Source organism: Ricinus communis, chromosome 9, assembly GCF_019578655.1.
Source record: "Ricinus communis isolate WT05 ecotype wild-type chromosome 9, ASM1957865v1, whole genome shotgun sequence".
Taxonomy (NCBI): Eukaryota; Viridiplantae; Streptophyta; class Magnoliopsida; order Malpighiales; family Euphorbiaceae; genus Ricinus; species Ricinus communis.
Genome location: NC_063264.1, coordinates 5,153,180 through 5,171,581, shown reverse-complemented (window position 1 = coordinate 5,171,581; position 18,402 = coordinate 5,153,180). Strand labels below are relative to the sequence as shown.

The window sequence follows — 18,402 nt, the reverse complement described above, 5'->3', positions numbered from 1 at the left end:
TATCATCAGAAAGATAAAAACCAGTGTCTGAGACTAACCAGTTTTTTCACACTCAAAACCCTCTTCATTAGCCTAAAAACATCAAAACTTGCATCTTTTACCCCCACCTTATTTGTCATAAAAATAGCGTTTGTCCTCCACACGTTAATCCCGAAATGCCAATGAAAATTCTCTCCGACCTTCAAGATATGGCTACTGAGATCATCATCTTTAGATTTGCAGTGCAACACTAGAAAATCCTTATATTCTTCTGTGCAGCATATGCTAAATACCAAGAAAATAAGAATACGGGAAATCTGGGCGGCAGTAGGGCTCATGGTGGCCGGATAATGTGCCCTGCTTGGTTTTTTGATATTTAAACTGGAGATATATGCAAGGGGTAAGGTTACACAATTATAAGATTAGGGATAAACCAAATCTAAGAAGGTCCATAAATAGTAAATGCAGGATTTAGTATTAGTACATGGTGTTGTTAAAGTGGGGATCAACGTAAGGTAGGTGCAGGCTGCTTGTGTATTTCCCGACACCATATTTACAATTTTTAGGTTGCAGGGTAGAGGAGCATTAGGATACATGAATGCGAGATGGTATCTCAGATCGCTAGATCACTTGCTAACACATTTGTTGGGATTAATTATATGGGGTAATTGCAATTTGCCCCGCTAAATTTTGCCATACTACATTAGTTAGAATTTCACTTAATAATTTACCTCTGTTAATTTATAATAATATATTAATTTCTCATTCTATTAACTATTTGGTTAGTTTTACTATTAAGTTAAAATGAAAAGATAAAAAAATACCTTAATTAATAAAAATAAAAATAATAGATAATTATTTTGTGGTTTTACTATTTGACAACTTAAAATATTTAGTTTTTTTTTTTTTTTTAAGATAAAAAAGAGATATGCGATTAAAAATTATGACAAAAAGAAATATTTAACCATTAAAAAGTATCGACTTTAACTATCTTTATTTTTGATTAGCGGTTACTATCATATGTCTCGTGTTTAATAATATGAGTTTAGAACTTAATAATTCAAAAAATGTTATTATTTGACCGGTAAATCGATCTAATCGGATTAATGATTTCTTAAACCGTGATTTAACAGTCAAATAATAGAATTAAAAGTTGTTAAACTCTAAATTCGTATTATCAAACATGAGCAACTTGATAATAATGACTGATGAAAATGAAGGTGGCTGAATCCTTACAAATCGAGATTTTTAACAGTGGGATACCTTTTTTGTCACAATGTCTAGCCACATGTCTTTTTTTATCTAAAAAAAACTATATATTTTAAATATAATACAGTGAAACCACAAATTACATTTTATACTTTATTCTTAAAAGTCAAGTAAATCACTATTTCTCTCTGACCAGTTTAGTTTACAACTCATTTTAGGTTTTTCCTTAAGTACGTTAGGCTATAACAAGGATTCAATTTGAGATTTACATTCATGATAACAGTTGCAATGCCATTGAGTTAACTCAATAGTTATTATTGGTTTCTAATTGAGATCAATGAGTGGAGAAGGAGGAAAAAAATAAATAGAAGGAGAGAACAACTTATGTGGATTAAAGCTGTCACTTTTAATATTCGAATATAATTGAAAGATGGTATATTAATTAAGTCCAATTAATAAAATAATAACTTTATGTTTAGAATAGTAAAAGAAAATGGTTATTATCCATTTTTATTTAATTTTAATTTCCACTCCAGCTAAAATAAAAGTATCTGTTGATTGATTTATTAATCAAAACTTCCATCCTGATCATATCTGTGTTCCTTACAGCAAGAGTCATACTAAAAATTCAAATTTACAAGCTTATGGTTTTATTAATTTCTTTCTCCATACAGTTCTCCAATGAAAATAAAAGGAGCAAATGAGAAAGTGCATAGACATATATATCCAGCTCTTATTAACAACATTTTCTTGTATAAAACCACATCACATGATAGAACAACCATGAGGGTTCTCGTCGCTAAAAGTTGAGCCAGACTGGCGGCTAAAAATGGAAGACTGAACAGGATGACGATAATACCCATAATCACTGCTGTCATATCCATGCTTATAGTAGTTGTAAGAAGAGGAAGGCTGAGGAGCATAATAGTTTAAAGGACCATTAACTTCATGTTGATTATAATAATGATTTGAGAGGCTGTGGTGCTCTGGATTGTAAGGTAATTGCCATAGCTCTGCCCTCCTTCCTGTTTTTCGAACTGTCTTGAGAACTTTTTTCTGGTCTGCATATCCTGTTACTGTCACCTTCTGCAACCCCATGTCTATGTCAATATCATCCACACCTGAGAAAGGGTATAAAGGGTAACTTCTTAATTTTTTCTCCAACCACATTCCCATAATAAATCAGACCATTTAGAAACATGCCCACCTAATAACTTTACATTCTAAAATCACAAGAAAGATTTCTCATGAATAATAACTGAGCCCTAATGCATATATTGGTGATATATATATTATTAGTACGTAACGGTTTAGTGTCAGTTTTTCAATATTTAAATATATATCATTAATTTATGTATTAATAATTTATTCTTCATACTCGAGACTAAAAGCTTTGTTCAATCAGTTAGGAGATGATGTATACCTTTTAGTTTTTGTAAAGCACTTCTCACCTTGCTCTCGCATCCGGCGCAATCCATATGTACTCTCATCTCTATCATCTGAATCAAACAAGTAGTAAAGTTAAAGCTATTTATTTGTGAAAAATCATACAAGAATTGATTAAGGACGGATCACGAGCAATACAAAGGAGTTGAAAAAGAAAAGATAGATCAACCTAGAAAAAGGTAGATCAAAAGAAGGATAAAGATCAATGCTTACCGTCATTTTGCCTTCTGAAAGTATTCGAAAAGCTGATTTATTGAGTTGAGTATATATGATCTATTATTACTTGAAAGAAAAGTTATGATACTTGGGATAGCAGTCTTGATGGATTGCTCTAATATATATATGATCAAGAGCATTATCACTTCAACTATAAGCTATGACATAACTTAATATAATGGACCGACTTTTTTTTATTTCTTCTATACTATGGCTTGCATGTGGGAGTTGGACGTTGGAGGGACATTACATATAGACAACTAATCAATTAAGGAATTCAAAGAGCCCTATGGAGGCCAATAGGAAAATGCCACATGTGAATTAGAACAATAATAGCTTGCATGCATGGGGAGAGCTTAATTCGTGAATGCAAGTGATGTGAAGAAAATGCACCTATAAATTAATATTGAGCGTTAGAGGCGGTGATGGAGAATTGCACATGGCGATTCCAGCGGATCTTGTTTAATTGCTTTTCTGTTTCTTTTGCTTTTTGATAATTTACTTCTCCCAACCAAACAAGTAAACCATATATCATTTCTTAGGAAGAAGAATAAGGAGAAGAAGCAGCACACAGTGTGAGAATTGGAGTAAAAAGCCAGTTATACAACCATTTGAATGTCATATTCTTTCGGGTTGATTTGATTCAGATCGTTGGAATTTGAATTCACAATCTTACGACCCAGAGAACTTCCATACTCATTTTGTTTTGGGTGCCAGTATGGAAAATGCAATTCCTGTTGAATCCTAGGAGACAGGTTAATGGCTGAACCTCATATATAATTTTAGAGCAAATTACTTTGACCACAGTTTTTATAATATTAATACTTTTGTCCCTATTATTTAAAAGTTGAATTAAAAAGTCGTTAGGTTTTGATTCTGTCATTTTTATTAGATTTTATTATTAGTTAAAGAATTAAATAGTAGAAAACTTCGGTTTGATTCTCAATCTTATTATCAGATTGATTAACAATTAAATCTAAAGAATTCAAAACTAGTGATCTCTTAATTTGATGTTTAAACAAGATTTTGTTTAGTAATGGTGCTTGTAATTTGTAACACCTGTACTATAATAATAATAATAATAATAATAATAATAATAATAATAATAATAATAATAATAATAATTGTGACGGTGATGATAATAAAACTAAAATTTTTAAAATTTAATATATGTGATTAGAATAAAGAATTTCTATTTTAAATGGGATAGTTTAAAATAGATTATTATCGACAACCTTATTTTCAAAAGGATATTTAAGTGCAAGATAAAAATAAAAAGGATTTATTAAACTATATTTAATTAGTTTGATTTCTTAAATAATTAATTAGGTGAATTATATAAGGATAAATTACTTTTCATAAATGTTATACTCAAATTTACTCTCGATATGAGTATATAAATTAAATATTATATTTAAAAATTATAAAAAAGTATATTTTTATAAAAGAATTTATCATGGAAAATAGCAAGATTTTAATTAGCAAAATGGTAATGGATTTAATTGAAAAAGAGTTACTAAATTGATTAATTAAGTTAATTTAGTATTAGAATTAAATTAAAATTTATATTTAAGATAGGGCTAAAATTATAATTGAATTAGTATGGGTTAAAATGGAAATTATCAACTTTGGTATTTTTATAAATAAGTATATCGGTGGGGGTATTTTAGTAATTTTTCTATTAAAGGCAAGGGTCAATAAGTAACTCTATGTTTATAATAGTTTCAATTTAGCCCAAAGGTAACAACTAAGGGCTTAATTGAAAGAGTGAAATCAAGCTTGAGGGTTTAAGAAGAACTTCTAGGGATTAATAGTTAGTAACTAAAGAATAGAGGGGTTAATTATATATATGGGTAAGAAAAGTAAGGAAAAGAAAGAAAGAGAAAAAAAAAATGAAGAAAAAGAGAGGGGGGAGAGAAAGCTTGACTGCCATCAATGGCAGAAGGAGGAGGAGCTGGCCGGAGGTGCAACAGAGGCCGACGAGTGGGATGGCAACAATGTCAGCAGCTCTAGCAGGCGATAGGCGGTAAGAAGGCTGTGTAGATAGTAACCACTTGTCGACCTCGTTCTGGGCGACTCCGGCGACTAATGGCGGCTGTCTTGGTCTTTAAATGACCAGCAATTTGAGGACTTTCTAATGGGAGCAGCGATGAGAGTGGCAGGAGAAAGAAGATCTGACGATGTGAATAGTGTAGGGGCAGTTTGATTTTTCGAATTAATGATCAAAGAACACATTCAAACTCCTCTCATCATAAGATTTCCGATGGCACTGGTTTCGTGGCGATCTGACTCCATTGGAAAAATGACAGTTGAAACTGTCCGTGATGTATCGGGATGATCGGAGGCTGGATCGGAGAATCAAATACTAGAATCATTGTTTGCGCATTGTCTCGAGTCTGTAGGCGCGCTTGGATTGTCGATTGGATTCCGTCGGTCGGAGGCGAGTTGACTGAGTTCAGCACGTGTTTGGATAATTTCTTAAGTTTAATGATTTTAGAAATTGTTGATTAAAAATATACTAGTATTAATTTGGAGAAAAATAAATAAATAAAAGTATTTTTGAAAATCAAAACATATGTCATTAAAATGAGTAAATTTAGCAATGTGATAATTTTATAAAGACTATTATTAGTTGCCTTATAAATATTAATAAGGAGAAGCAAATTAATTGGAATATACAAGTTAATTGAACTTAATAACAATAACTAGAAATTTCAGAAATTTAATTTAGTAAGTTTCAATTGAGATTTTTAATTGAGTAGTTTATAATTAAATTTAATTGTGTTATTAGTAGATAATTGATATATTAATAGAAGAATATTATATTTAATTAGAAGAAATAAATGTAGTAAATTTATATTTAAGTGATTAGAGAAAATAGGTGGAATTAATATTAGCTATATAATAATAAGATTACTGGCCTAAAATAATTAGTATATTTTGATGTCTAAATTGTAAGATAGATCAATTATTATTTTATATTTAAAGTTAATTATAATGGCCAGTAAATAAAATATTAATATTTGAAAATAAAATTTAATTTTGAGGTCTCGAATGGAATTTCTGTGGGTTACGCCGTATGAATTTTTCTGTAGGTTTTGGATCCGTTTCTACGGGGAGAATTAGTCTGTTTTATAGGAGAGGTGCTGCCAAATTCTCGATAGAATTAACTAAATAGGATAGATAGAGAATTAATAGAATTATACTAAAAGAAGTTTAGAAATTTAAAAGTTAGAATTAGATTTTTTAGGTATTCAGTAGTAAACATTGGTTAAAGGTTATTAGAAATAGATTTAAGATAAATTCTAAAGTATGTTTGTGCATGGAATTCTAGGATTTATGCTCGCGAATAATAGTCTAGAGGAAATTAGCACAGAACCTTAGTGAAGGTATAGTTAGTCGAGTCCTACATACTAGGTGAGTGGATAAACTTATAACATTGTAGTTTTCTTTAATATATATATATATATATATATATAGATATATATATATATATGGGCTGAGCCTTGTTGTGTTTGAACACTCCAAATATCTTTAAATGCTGCACAGTGCAAGCCCATTTTATATGATACTCCAACCTAGTTTTTTGTGAAGTTGGTGTATGTTTTAGAAGTTAAATAATGAATATAATTTTGTTTTGCCATTTGTTTTTTCTTAAGTTGTTAAACAATCAATAATTGTATGTACATATTTTATATAATAAATATTTTATTTTATGAATTTTTCTTCAAATAAGGAAAAGTCGAATTAGGAAGATAAGAAATATTTTCTATAGTACCTGGGAGGATGATGGTATTTTAAATTATTATTGTTATTATTATCAAAGGATTATGTTGTGATTGGAATAAGTGTACACACTCATTTATGTAGCCTATATGATCACACCTTAGATGTCGGGTGTTAATTAAAATATACTGTCTTTGGGACAACGCTCAATATACATATGCTTTTCGGGTGTATATTGGGTGGTTACCTTTTTGGAGTATTGTCTATGCCCGTATGGTAGGGATTTGCACTTTAGTGCTGCCAGGTTAGACATCCGTTGCGTGCAAAACTGCTAGGGATCAGTAGAAGATATTTATGAGTGTGCACAATTTTTTATTACACTTTTAATTATTGATACTATTGTGGTTGTTATTATTATTATTATTATTATTATTATTATTATTATTATTATTATTGTTATTATTATTATTATTATTATTATTACCGTTACTAATATTACTAGTAAGGATAGTAAGTAGTTTAATTTTACGATTCTATCCTCTGACGGTTTAACTAGCTGGATTTATATTTGCATTTTCTTTCAGTTATTTAGTTTGATGTACAATTCCTTATCTATTTCTCCTTGTTATTTGTTTATCCTCTCACTGAGTTTTTACTTACCCCCTTATTTTTTTCCACCAGTGTTATGCAGGATGTTAAGAGTCAGATCAGATTAAAAGACGAGCAGTTAGAGCTTTGGGTTGCTAGACTCCATGGTTCGGGAAAGTGAAGATATAAGATTAGATAGTTAGGCCCAGTCTGGGCAAGGCCGTTACATAATTTATTTGTTGAATAATAATAAAACCTGAAAATATTATTTATTATTATTTATTTAAATATATATATTCATCTAATAACTTGGACTATAAAATAAGGATATCCTTCCTTTAATAACATATAACATAATTTAAGGTGATGCGCTTTTCGACAATTGTTGAGGTCGGACGAAACGACTATTATTATGATCAGGAATTGATGACCAATTATAAGCCTTAGTCCAAGTAGAATTATTGTTGCCAAAGTATATACCGACCTCAGTGATTTTCCAGTAACACTCTCTGGTTCCACCACACCTTCGTTCATCAGAATCTCTATCAAGATTAAAAGCTACGATGCTCTGCCGTTGAGAACGTGAATAACCCCTAGATAAGTTACATTGATAAGTAACATCTTTAGTATAGCTGACAGAGAAACTCCAATGGTACTGCTGCCACAATCTAATCAAGGTAAAATTGCCTACATGGAAACATTGCCCATGTATAGGCATCTCGATTCCGCTTTCGCAGCCATTGAGAATGTAGACAGTGTATTTGTAGTGAGTGTGTTTTCCTTTATCTTGTACAGAAACCGCTACTACTTGGGTTATGAATAGACTTACTACAACAATGGCAAGGAGAAAGAAGAGATTAACTGAAGACTTGGACATGTTTGCAATACACAATGTTGCTGCTTCTTGTGAAGTGCTTAGATTTATATATGTTCAAAAAGCTAAAGGGAGAGTAAAGAGTTGTATGTTTTGAGCAATAAAATCTCAATTCTAAATATGCATATCATGAAAAGCCCTAAAATTAGTAGAAAGAATGCATCATACTTACATCACATAATATATGAATAATAGGTGTGTTGTGAAATGTTTAGATTTTTATAGGTTGAAAAAGCTAAAAAAGAGAGTAGAGCTGTCCGTTTTGAGTAATAAAATCTCAGTTATAGATATGAAATATCATGAATGATATAAAATTATTAGAAAGAGAAATACCCTGTAATGCATCATACTGACATCACACAATATTATGAACAAGAGAGATATATATGTTAATTTTAAATAAAATTAAGACAAAATATAACGACACTCTACTCCATTAAAAATATAATTTAGAAATATTTTTAAATTAATTTAAGAAGTAAAATACTTGACATATATAGAATATGAAAAAGATATAAATGCGTATCTAGATTGTACAATTGCAATTAGAAAAGCATTACTTTTAGCATACACTTTAGTTAAACTGAGGTTATTTAAACAAAAGTGTATGTATGAGATGGTAAGCTTATAAAATTTCAAATTTTTAAGTTTTAGAAATGCAATTACGCTAAAATTTTGAGGTATTATTTTACTGCTTGTAAAAATTTTACGAGACACGCTCTAAATTAATCACACTAACTCTGAATACTAGATTAAAAAAGAAAAACTAAAATTATCCATAATATTATATAATATATTAAAAAATAATGCTCTCTCATAATTTAGGTAAAGTTTAAATCCAAATCAAAGCATCTGCAGAAATTCAATCCGATGAAATAATTAGATGAATACAATAAAATCTATTTAATATTAAAATTCAATTGGTTTAACTTTTTACTTTGACTCTACAGTTGATAATTATAAAGCGAACCCACAGTTTAATATCTAGATAGGCTTAAAGATTCATGAAACAATATGTTAATTCTGAATTTTACTGTATGTTTGACTATAAAACATAAAAATCTAAAGTTTTCGGTTAGACACACCCACAGATTTCTTCTGTCGCATAAATATATTAGTACCTTTCTGTTATTATGTGTGTTTCATTTCCTGCTTATTCATCAATTACAGTAAAGTGCCTTAAAATAACAATTCAATGGTAAAGTTGGTTAGGCTTTTGGACCCGTTTCTATAGGGAGAATTAGTATGTTTTATAGGAAATGTGCTGCCAAACTTTCAGTAGAATTAATTAAATAAAATAGATAAAAAATTAATAGAATTATGCTAAAATAAGTTTAGAAATTTAAAAGTTAGAATTAGATTTTTAGATATTTGGTAGTAAACGTTGGTTAAAGGTTATTAGAAATAAATTTAAGATTAATTCTAAAATATGTTTGTGCATGGAATTCTAGGATTTGTGTACTCGAATAATAGTTCCGAGGAAATTAGCAAAGAACCCTAGTGAAAGTATAGTTGGTTGAGTCTTGCATACCATATGAGTGGATAAACTTATAACATTATAATTTTATTTAATATATATATATATATATATATATATATATATATTATAATATTATATATGTAATCATATGCACAAATTTTATATAATAAATATTTTATTTTCTGAAATTTTCTTCAAATAAGGAAAATTCGAATTAGGAAGATGAGAAATATTTTCTATAGCACCTCGGAGTGGATGATGGTATTTTAAATTATTATTATTATTATTATTATAAAAGGATTATATTATGATTAGAATAAGCGTACACACTCATTTATATAGTTTATATGATCACACTTTGGATATCGGGTGTTAATCAAAATATATTATCTTTGAGACAACGCTAAGTATACATATATTTTTGGAGCGTATACTAGGTGGTTATCTTTTTGGAGTATTTTCTATTCACGTATGGTAGGGATTTGCACTTTAGTGCTTCCAGGTCAGACATCCATTGCACCCAAAACTGCTAGAGATCAGTAGAAGACATTTATGAGTTTGTACAACTTTTTATTACACTTCTAATTATTGATATTATTGTGGTTGTTATTATTATTACCGTTACTAATATTACTGGTAAGGATAATAAGTAGTTTAATTTTACGATTCCGTCCTCTGACAGTTTAACTAGCGGATTTGTATTTGCATTTTCTTTTAATTATTTAGATTGATGTATAACTCATTGTCTATTTCTCCTTGTTATTTTTTTATCATCTCACTGAGTTTTTACTTACTCTCTTATTTTTCTTCACCACTGTTATGCAGGATGTTAAGAGTTATATCAGATTAGAAGTCAAGGACTTAGAGCTTCAGGTTGCTAGACTCCCAGAAAAGTGAAGATAGAATATTAGATAGTTAGGCCCAGTTTGGGCAATGACCATTACATAATTTATTTGTTGAATAATAATAAAACCTGAAAAATATTATTTATTATTATTTATTTAAATATATATATTCATCTAATAACTTGGACTATAAAATAAGGATAGTCCTTCCTTTGATAACATAACATAATTTAAGGCGATGCACTTTTCGGCAATTGTTGTGGTTGGACGAAACGACTATTATTGTGATCAGAAATTGACGACCAATTATAAGCCTTAGTCCAAGTAGAATTATTGTTGCCAAAGTATATACCGACCTCAGTGATTTTCCAGTAACACTCTCCGGTTCCACCACACCTCCGTTCATCAGAATCTCTATCAAGATTAAAAGCTATGATGCTCTGCCGTTGAGAACGCGAATAACCCCTAGATAAGTTACATTGATAAGTAACATCTTTAGTATAGCTGACAGAGAAACTCCAATGGTACTGCTGCCACAATCTAATCAAGGTAAAATTGCCTACATGGAAACATTGCCCATGTATAGGCATCTCGATTCCGCTTTCACAGCCATTGAGAATGTAGACAGTGTATTTGTAGTGAGTGTGTTTTCCTTTGTCTTGTACAGAAACCGCTACTGCTTGGGTTATGAATAGACTTACTACAACAATGGCAAGGAGAAAGAAGAGATTAACTGAAGACTTGGACATGTTTGCAATACTCAATGTTGTTGCTTCTTGTGAAGTGCTTAGATTTATATATGTTCAAAAAGCTAAAGGAAGAGTAAAGAGTTGTGTGTTTTGAGTAATAAAATCTCAATTCTAGATATGCAATATCATGAAAAGCCCTAAAATTAGTAGAAAGAATGCATCATACTGACATCACATAATATATGAATAATAGATGTGTTGTGAAATGTTTAGATTTTTATAGGTTGGAAAAGCTAAAAAAGAGAGTAGAGTTGTCCGTTTTGAGTAATAAAATCTCAGTTATAGATGTGAAATATCATGAATAATGTAAAATTATTAGAAAGAGAAATATCCTATAATGCATCATACTGACATCACATAATATTATGAACAAGAGATACATATGTTAATTTTAAATAAAATTAAGATAAAATATAACGACACTCTACTCTATTAAAAATATAAATTGTAATGTTTTTAAATTAATTTAAGAAGTAAAATACTTGACATATATAGAATATGGAAAAGATATAAATGCATATCTAGATTGTATAAGTGCAATTAGAAAAAGCATTACTTTTAGCATACACTCTAGTTAAACTGAGGTTATTCAATACAAAAGTATATTTATAAGATGGTAAAATTATAAAGTTTCAAATTTTTAAGTCTTAAAAGTGCAATAAGGCTAAAACTTTGAGGTATTGTTTTACTGCTTATAAAAATTTTATCAGACACTCTAGATTAATCACACTAACTCTGAATACTAGATTAGAAAAGAAAAATTAAAATTATCCACAATATTATATAATATATTAAAAAATAATGCTCTCTCATAATTTAGGTGAAATTTAAATCCAAATCAGAGCATCTACAGAATTTCAATCCGATGAAAGAATTAGATGAATACAATAAAATATTTAATATTAAAATTCAATTGGTTTAACTTTTTATTTTGACCCTACAGTTGATAATTATAAAGCAAACCCACAGTTTAATTTCTAGATAGGCTTAAAAATTTATTAAACAATCTGTTAATTTTGAATTTTACTATATGTTAGACTATAAAACATAAAAATCTAAATTTTTCGATTAAAACAGACTCGTGTAGCAACCCACATATTTCTTCTGTCACATAAATAGATTAGTACCTTCCTGTTATTATGTGTGTTTCATTTCCTGCTTATTCATCAATTACAGTAAAGTGCCCTAAAATAACAATTCAATGGTAAAGTTGGTAAGTTGGTTAGGGTTAGCATAGAGGTCTCTATCTTTACAAGAAACATATCATTCATTCATGGTCCAAAGATAAAATATCTCCGGCTATCATTTGTCTAACAACTGAGTGCAAGATTAGTCTTTTCCCAACTTCACACATACCCCCAAAAAAAAAGGGATAATTTCACTCTTCTTATCTCAATTTTTCTTGTAATTTTTTCCTAATAATTAATAATTATAAATAAAATTTTATTAATTATTCAACGTCTAATAGAGTTAGTTTTTAAAGAATTTATAAATCAATAAATTATTAAATATTAAGTATAAAAGACTGACCATATATATATGTTAATAAGAATTAGAGTAAATATTCTTTATTAATAGTATTTTTTTATTTCATATTTAAAATAAAATAAAGAACAACTGAGAAACATCATCTCATGTTGGTCAAAATCTAACTTATTATGCTAATTTCATCAGCCAAAGCTCAATTTTCTGACAAATAATGCGTTTATGTTTGTTTTTAATTTTCCAATTTTATATACCATCAATTTACAATGAGATGTGAATTTTTAAGTGGTTTAATGAGAGTTTGGTTGATAAAAATATATATTTTTCTTTATCAATGAGAATTCAACTCTTTTAAAACGTATTATGAACGATAGAAAATATTTGATATTTAAGAAAGAAAAATTAAGAGTGAATCTTATAGTAAATAAGAGTGAACAAAAGCACTAGTAATACCATTAAATATCTCTTATTGATGTTAAATAGCCCTTTGTTAAGACTCATATTCTTATCGTGCAGCTCCTGAGTTTCTGTCGGCATTTCTAACTCTAACTATGCTGAGCTTGTTGCAGATAAGAGGAAGTAACAGCTTACTATACAAAACCCCACTCTTCATTTTGAGGAGTTAAAGTTGAATCCGATTCAGATATTGTCATCTCATGGAGTAAAGGTAATAATGTGAGTAGAAGGCCCTTCAAATTAAGAGCTGAGTTTAATGCCATTGACTCAGTTATAGAGCACATCAAATAACTTTTCTTTATACGCGTGCATTGAGGTGGAAAAAAGAAGAAGGAATGAAGTATTTCTAGCGTGGTTATGTAGCTTCTGTTTGCTGCAACATGTTCTTGGAAGGCATTGATGAGAGGAGAATAATACCTTTTCCAGGTTTCAGCTTGGTGTTTGTTTCCAGGACTGCCTTCAACTACTTTTTGCTTTGTCGGTCTAGATGATGCTGGATAATTTTGCTTCCATGATTGATTTTACTTATTCAGGTGTTGTCCCCAAAATTGTTAGCCCTCTACCAGCAAGCTCCAGTTCTTCCACACCTCCTCTCTCTAGACTATCAGTAGCTTGATCAAATGCTACATATGAATTTCTTGTGCTTGTCTAACCTTGTTATTTCACGTTTGATAATGAACTTTCAGTAAAGCTCCATAAGCAGTGGTGCCCAAAATTGTTAAGGGTAAAAGGGTCTTGATTTATTGCAGGTTCCACTCGGGGTCTTCATACTTGATTCGAGAAGGACTATATATATATATATATATATATATATATATATATATATATATATAGATATCCTTCTTGTGCATGAACCATGCAAATCAATGCTAGAAAGGAAGCTAAAGGAGAAGAATAAGACATGATTAATTTACGAGCTGGTGGTGATATATATGTTCTTAATTTTGGAGGATTTATATAGAAAAATATTAGCATCGATTATGGTAAGTAGGCAAATTAACAATTAGTGTAATTAAAGAGGGAAGGAAAATAGCCTGCATGCGATCCGCGATTGCCCATTCGCTAAATTTATCTGGCAGTGGTTAGTTAAACAAAACCATTGGTCTCATTTCTTTTCTCTTGATGTTCTAATTGGCTTACTCTTAATCTGTCCCAATCTAACCCTGAAGTTTGTGATAGTTTTAACTCTAATACCAGCAATTTTGAGAAGCCTATTCATAGAATTATCAACACCTGCAAATGTGTGGTGAAATCTCTGGCTCAGGACAAGGATCTGGGTGACAACACACTAGGTAATAGTTGTAGTTCGAACTCTGGCAGACGTCAGGTGGGACGGATCCTCCTAACCATGGGTGGATAAGCTCAATACAGATGGAGGGCTTCGCAACAACATTGCTACAGCCGCTGGTCTGTTACGTGATGAAATCGGTAGATGGATTGCAGAATTTTCTCGGAAGATTGGCTCGTGCTAGTCTTTGAAGCGGAAACGTTGGGGCTTTACTCAGATCTCAATCTAGCTTGGTCGTTAGGGTTTCGTGGAATCCAAGTGGAAATGGACTCTTCCACCGCTGTCGATAGTGTGTCCACTAAAGCAGTTCGGGGACTGCCTGCTGCAGTTGGTATCTTAGTCAAGAGAGACTGGTGTATCCGTGTAAAACACATTTTCAGAGAGGCAAACGCTTGTGCTGTTGGCCTGGCAACTCTAGCTTTTGATTCGAACGTTGGTTGTCAAACTTTGTTTGATCCTCTTCCGGTTATTTCTCATTTGTTGCTTGGTGATAGTACGGGCATAGTCTTTCCTCGGGAGTGATCTTATCTTGTTTTTCTGTTTCGGGCGTGTCCCAGTTTTCACGCTCCAGTTTTTCCCCACCAAAAAAAAAAAAACGGGGCTCACCAATTCTTATTTTTTTTTACAGATACCCATCGGGCTATGAACTACACAGCAACGGTAATTATCCATTTTCACTCACTATAAAAGTAAAATCTCACTTAATGCAAAGCATATGATTCGAACTCAAGACCTCTTACTTCCAAGAGCAAATACTCTTACTATTTTAAGCTAAATCTCAAATATGGAGCTCTACAATTATTAGCATAATTAAAAGATTTGTTTTAATTGACTTACCTTATATATAAATATATATTTTTTTGGACGGATTAAGCAGATTTTTAAAAAATTTCTGAAAATATCTTAATTCATTTATGCTAATTCTTTTACTTTATGTTATATTTTAAATTATATTTGGTAGGATAAGTGAAAAACATGAAATCATAAAGATTTAACCGTTAAAAAAGTTTAAAATCTTTATGACTTTTGATAATGGTAATAATAATATCACTTATTCATGTCATGACACCTTAAATTAAATAATCAAAATTAAGAATTGACTTAAAGACTTTTTTTTATTAAAATTAAAACAATTGATCAAAATTATCAAAAGTCATATAAATTTAAAATTATTTCGACCATTGGATCTATAGTAAAATAAAATTATAAACTATTATAGATAGCTAGGAGGCTAAGGTTAGAAGTTCAGCTTATAACACTTTATTTCTCGTTGTACTTTAAGAACTTCAGACTATTAAACTATGATAACTTATAGAAAAAAAGGGTATTTGTACAATTTGTTTTCAAAAATATATTATATATTGGAATTGAGAATGGAACAATTCGATCAACACAGCACTAAGTAATTGCAAGAGTATAAAGATTCGTGTGCATTTAATTTATTCTTCACTCTTTAGCATTAAGGAATTTAGATTTATCTTAGTGGTAAAATTTGATTTGGGGTCTCCTTTCTTTTATACCATCATTCATTTTATGATTATCAGTAGGTCGATGACATCAGATGCCTTAGCTCCTTCAGCAATCAATCAATGGTGGTGGAATGGATTAGAAGCTACCTCCTATTTTTCTATTCACAACACAAATCCTCTTATTAAGAAAACTTATTTATTCTTTTCAGGGATTAAAGCTTTGAACAGAAATTACAATTTCACTTTTATTGTTCTTAACTGAACATTAGGATAAATACATATATATATATATATATATATATATATATATATATATATATATATCTTTTCCTTCTTTTTACTACTGCAGCCAGTCATATCGTAGAAGCCACATCTCATTGTCCACACTAAAATAGATCCCATCATCTTGAGCTCTCCAGTAGCAAATGTTTCCTCCATCATTACAACACATAGATCCCTCTATTTTCTGTCTGAAAACATCAACATGTTGATGCTTTGATCCCCATGTCATATCACAAGTGAACCATGTCTTAGGACCAATGAATTTCACTCCGAACCTGAACTTGAAATCTCCTCCTTTGTATAGAGTATGGCCCCCGAGGTCATCATCCCTCGATTGGCAATGGAGGAACAGTGGGTGTTGATTGGTACTCAGGCCATTGATGACGTGAACTGTAAACTTGAAGCAAAATCTCACTCTTGGTTTTTCAACTACTTGGGGTTGCCATGAGAGGACTGGATGATAAAAATTTGCTACAAGTAAAATGAGAGAGAAAAGAGTGCAGCTACTAGGAGCCATGCTTAGAATTGGGTATGTTGCCAAAGATTTTCATATATGTGTATTTATATTCAAAGCCAAAGTAGGGATTTAATAAATCAGCTTCTGATCGAACTCAAAATCTAAATCTAATGAAAATTTTAAAATTTTTATACTCGGCAAATTATGTAATAGTTAACTTTACAAACTTTATTAGATTGCTTTGTATTTATAAAGAAAGATATACATGACATATAGAGTTAATAATAAAAGGAAAAAAATGAAAAATCATTGCTTAAACTTGGTATATTGTCCCCACCTATACATTAAACCGATAAATGACTGACATATACTTCAAATAATGAATATGTGTTAATCATCCAGTACTAAAGTCGAAGACATTCACAATATGTGTCTCTCTTTTTCTATTATAGTGTATACATCAAATTCGAGCAAGAATTTTCTAGAAAAAGATAATATATGAAAATAAAAGAAAATGCAATACTAATTGAAACGAATATTGAAGAAAAAAGAAAAAAAATGAATTAGTAAGGCAACATAATAGAAAACCATTATGTGACCTGACAAAAAAGGTGAGAAAATCAACTATAATTATGTTCTAGATTTGGTCCTCGCTTTTCTTTAATGATGTAGATTTTCAAATCCCTTATTAATTGGCAGTCAATGAGTGTAAATATATAGAACAATCTTCCTTTATAACAATTTTTACTTCATTCGTAGTAATATTAAGTTCATGTGTGATCCATTTACTATACGGAGGGCTTTTTCTTTAGTTAGGGAATTTAGAAAACAAAAATTCCAATTTAAAGTTAAAGTGAGAGAAATTTTAGTTTTAGGATAGTTTGAGAAGTATTTTCAAATTTATGGTAGAAATTTACATGTGTGGATACTGTCCACCAGTTAGACTGGCGGATATCACTGTCCCCATTCCAAATAGCGGACAAAAAAATTAAAATTAAGGCTATCCATTAATTGAAATGGCGGATAGAGCCTGTAATTAAAAAAAAAAATTGTTCACCAATTCAATTGGCGGACATGTTTCAAATTATAATAAAAAAAAATTATATACACCAATTGGAGGGATAAACAGGTTTGAGATGTACCCAAAAAAATGTCTATCAATTTTACCGGCGGACACGGAATAATAATAATTATAAGATTAATTTAATTTTAATAAATTTTATTTATAAAAATATATTTATAATAAGTGATTAAATTAAAATTATTGTACGTAAAAATATATAAATTATTATAATAAATTTAAAATATGTTATTACACGATACAGTTGAATATTATGAAACGACTAATAAATTAAAATTAATTATTATATAAATTAAGATAACCATTTCATATCCCATGGATTTTTTACGATAATTCATGTGTTAGAAAAGTTCTAAGATAATTGATTAAATTAAATTTAATTATTATGTAAAATAGTCAAGTACATATATAATAATAGTATTTATGTGCTACAATATAGATTTTTTCTTAATTTAATACATTAAATTTTTTTTATCATGTTAGAGTAGAAATATATAAAATTCTAAATTTATGATTGTTTTAGAAATAAATTTCATTTTATGGTACTTTTAAAAATAAAAAAAAAAATTGGTCCTTTTGCCAGTCCAATAGACGGATAGGACCAAATTTTTTTTTTTTTTTGACTTTTAAAAGTAACATAAAATGAGATTTATTTCTAAAACAACCTTAAATTTAGAATTTTGTATATTTCTATCCTAAAGTGATACATTTTTTTTTAAATATATTAAATTAAGAAAAAGACCATATACGAACATCTAAAAGAAATGACAAT

The 18,402-nt window shown here is 29.7% G+C and overlaps 4 protein-coding genes across 4 annotated transcripts; all 4 read right to left on the bottom strand.

The window, feature by feature from the left end:
- Positions 1 to 1,725: 1,725 nt before the first annotated feature.
- On the bottom strand, positions 1,726 to 2,985 carry LOC8265666 (heavy metal-associated isoprenylated plant protein 28). The gene is made up of 3 exons (XM_015718579.3): positions 2,848 to 2,985; positions 2,612 to 2,687; positions 1,726 to 2,309 (listed from the first exon to the last, which is right to left on the bottom strand). Exons 1-3 carry the CDS (start codon positions 2,851 to 2,853, stop codon positions 1,954 to 1,956), a joined length of 438 nt encoding a protein of 145 aa, XP_015574065.2. The 5' UTR covers positions 2,854 to 2,985; the 3' UTR covers positions 1,726 to 1,953.
- A 4,537-nt stretch (positions 2,986 to 7,522) lies between these two features.
- Positions 7,523 to 8,041, bottom strand: LOC8265667. Its single transcript, XM_002518128.2, has one exon. It carries the CDS (start codon positions 8,039 to 8,041, stop codon positions 7,523 to 7,525), a length of 519 nt encoding a protein of 172 aa, XP_002518174.2.
- A 2,552-nt stretch (positions 8,042 to 10,593) lies between these two features.
- Positions 10,594 to 11,112, bottom strand: LOC125371109. The gene has a single exon (XM_048379274.1). It carries the CDS (start codon positions 11,110 to 11,112, stop codon positions 10,594 to 10,596), a length of 519 nt encoding a protein of 172 aa, XP_048235231.1.
- Positions 11,113 to 16,150: 5,038 nt separating this feature from the next.
- LOC8265670 (S-protein homolog 24) lies at positions 16,151 to 16,609 on the bottom strand. Its single transcript, XM_002518131.2, has one exon. It carries the CDS (start codon positions 16,607 to 16,609, stop codon positions 16,151 to 16,153), a length of 459 nt encoding a protein of 152 aa, XP_002518177.2.
- Positions 16,610 to 18,402: the final 1,793 nt, after the last annotated feature.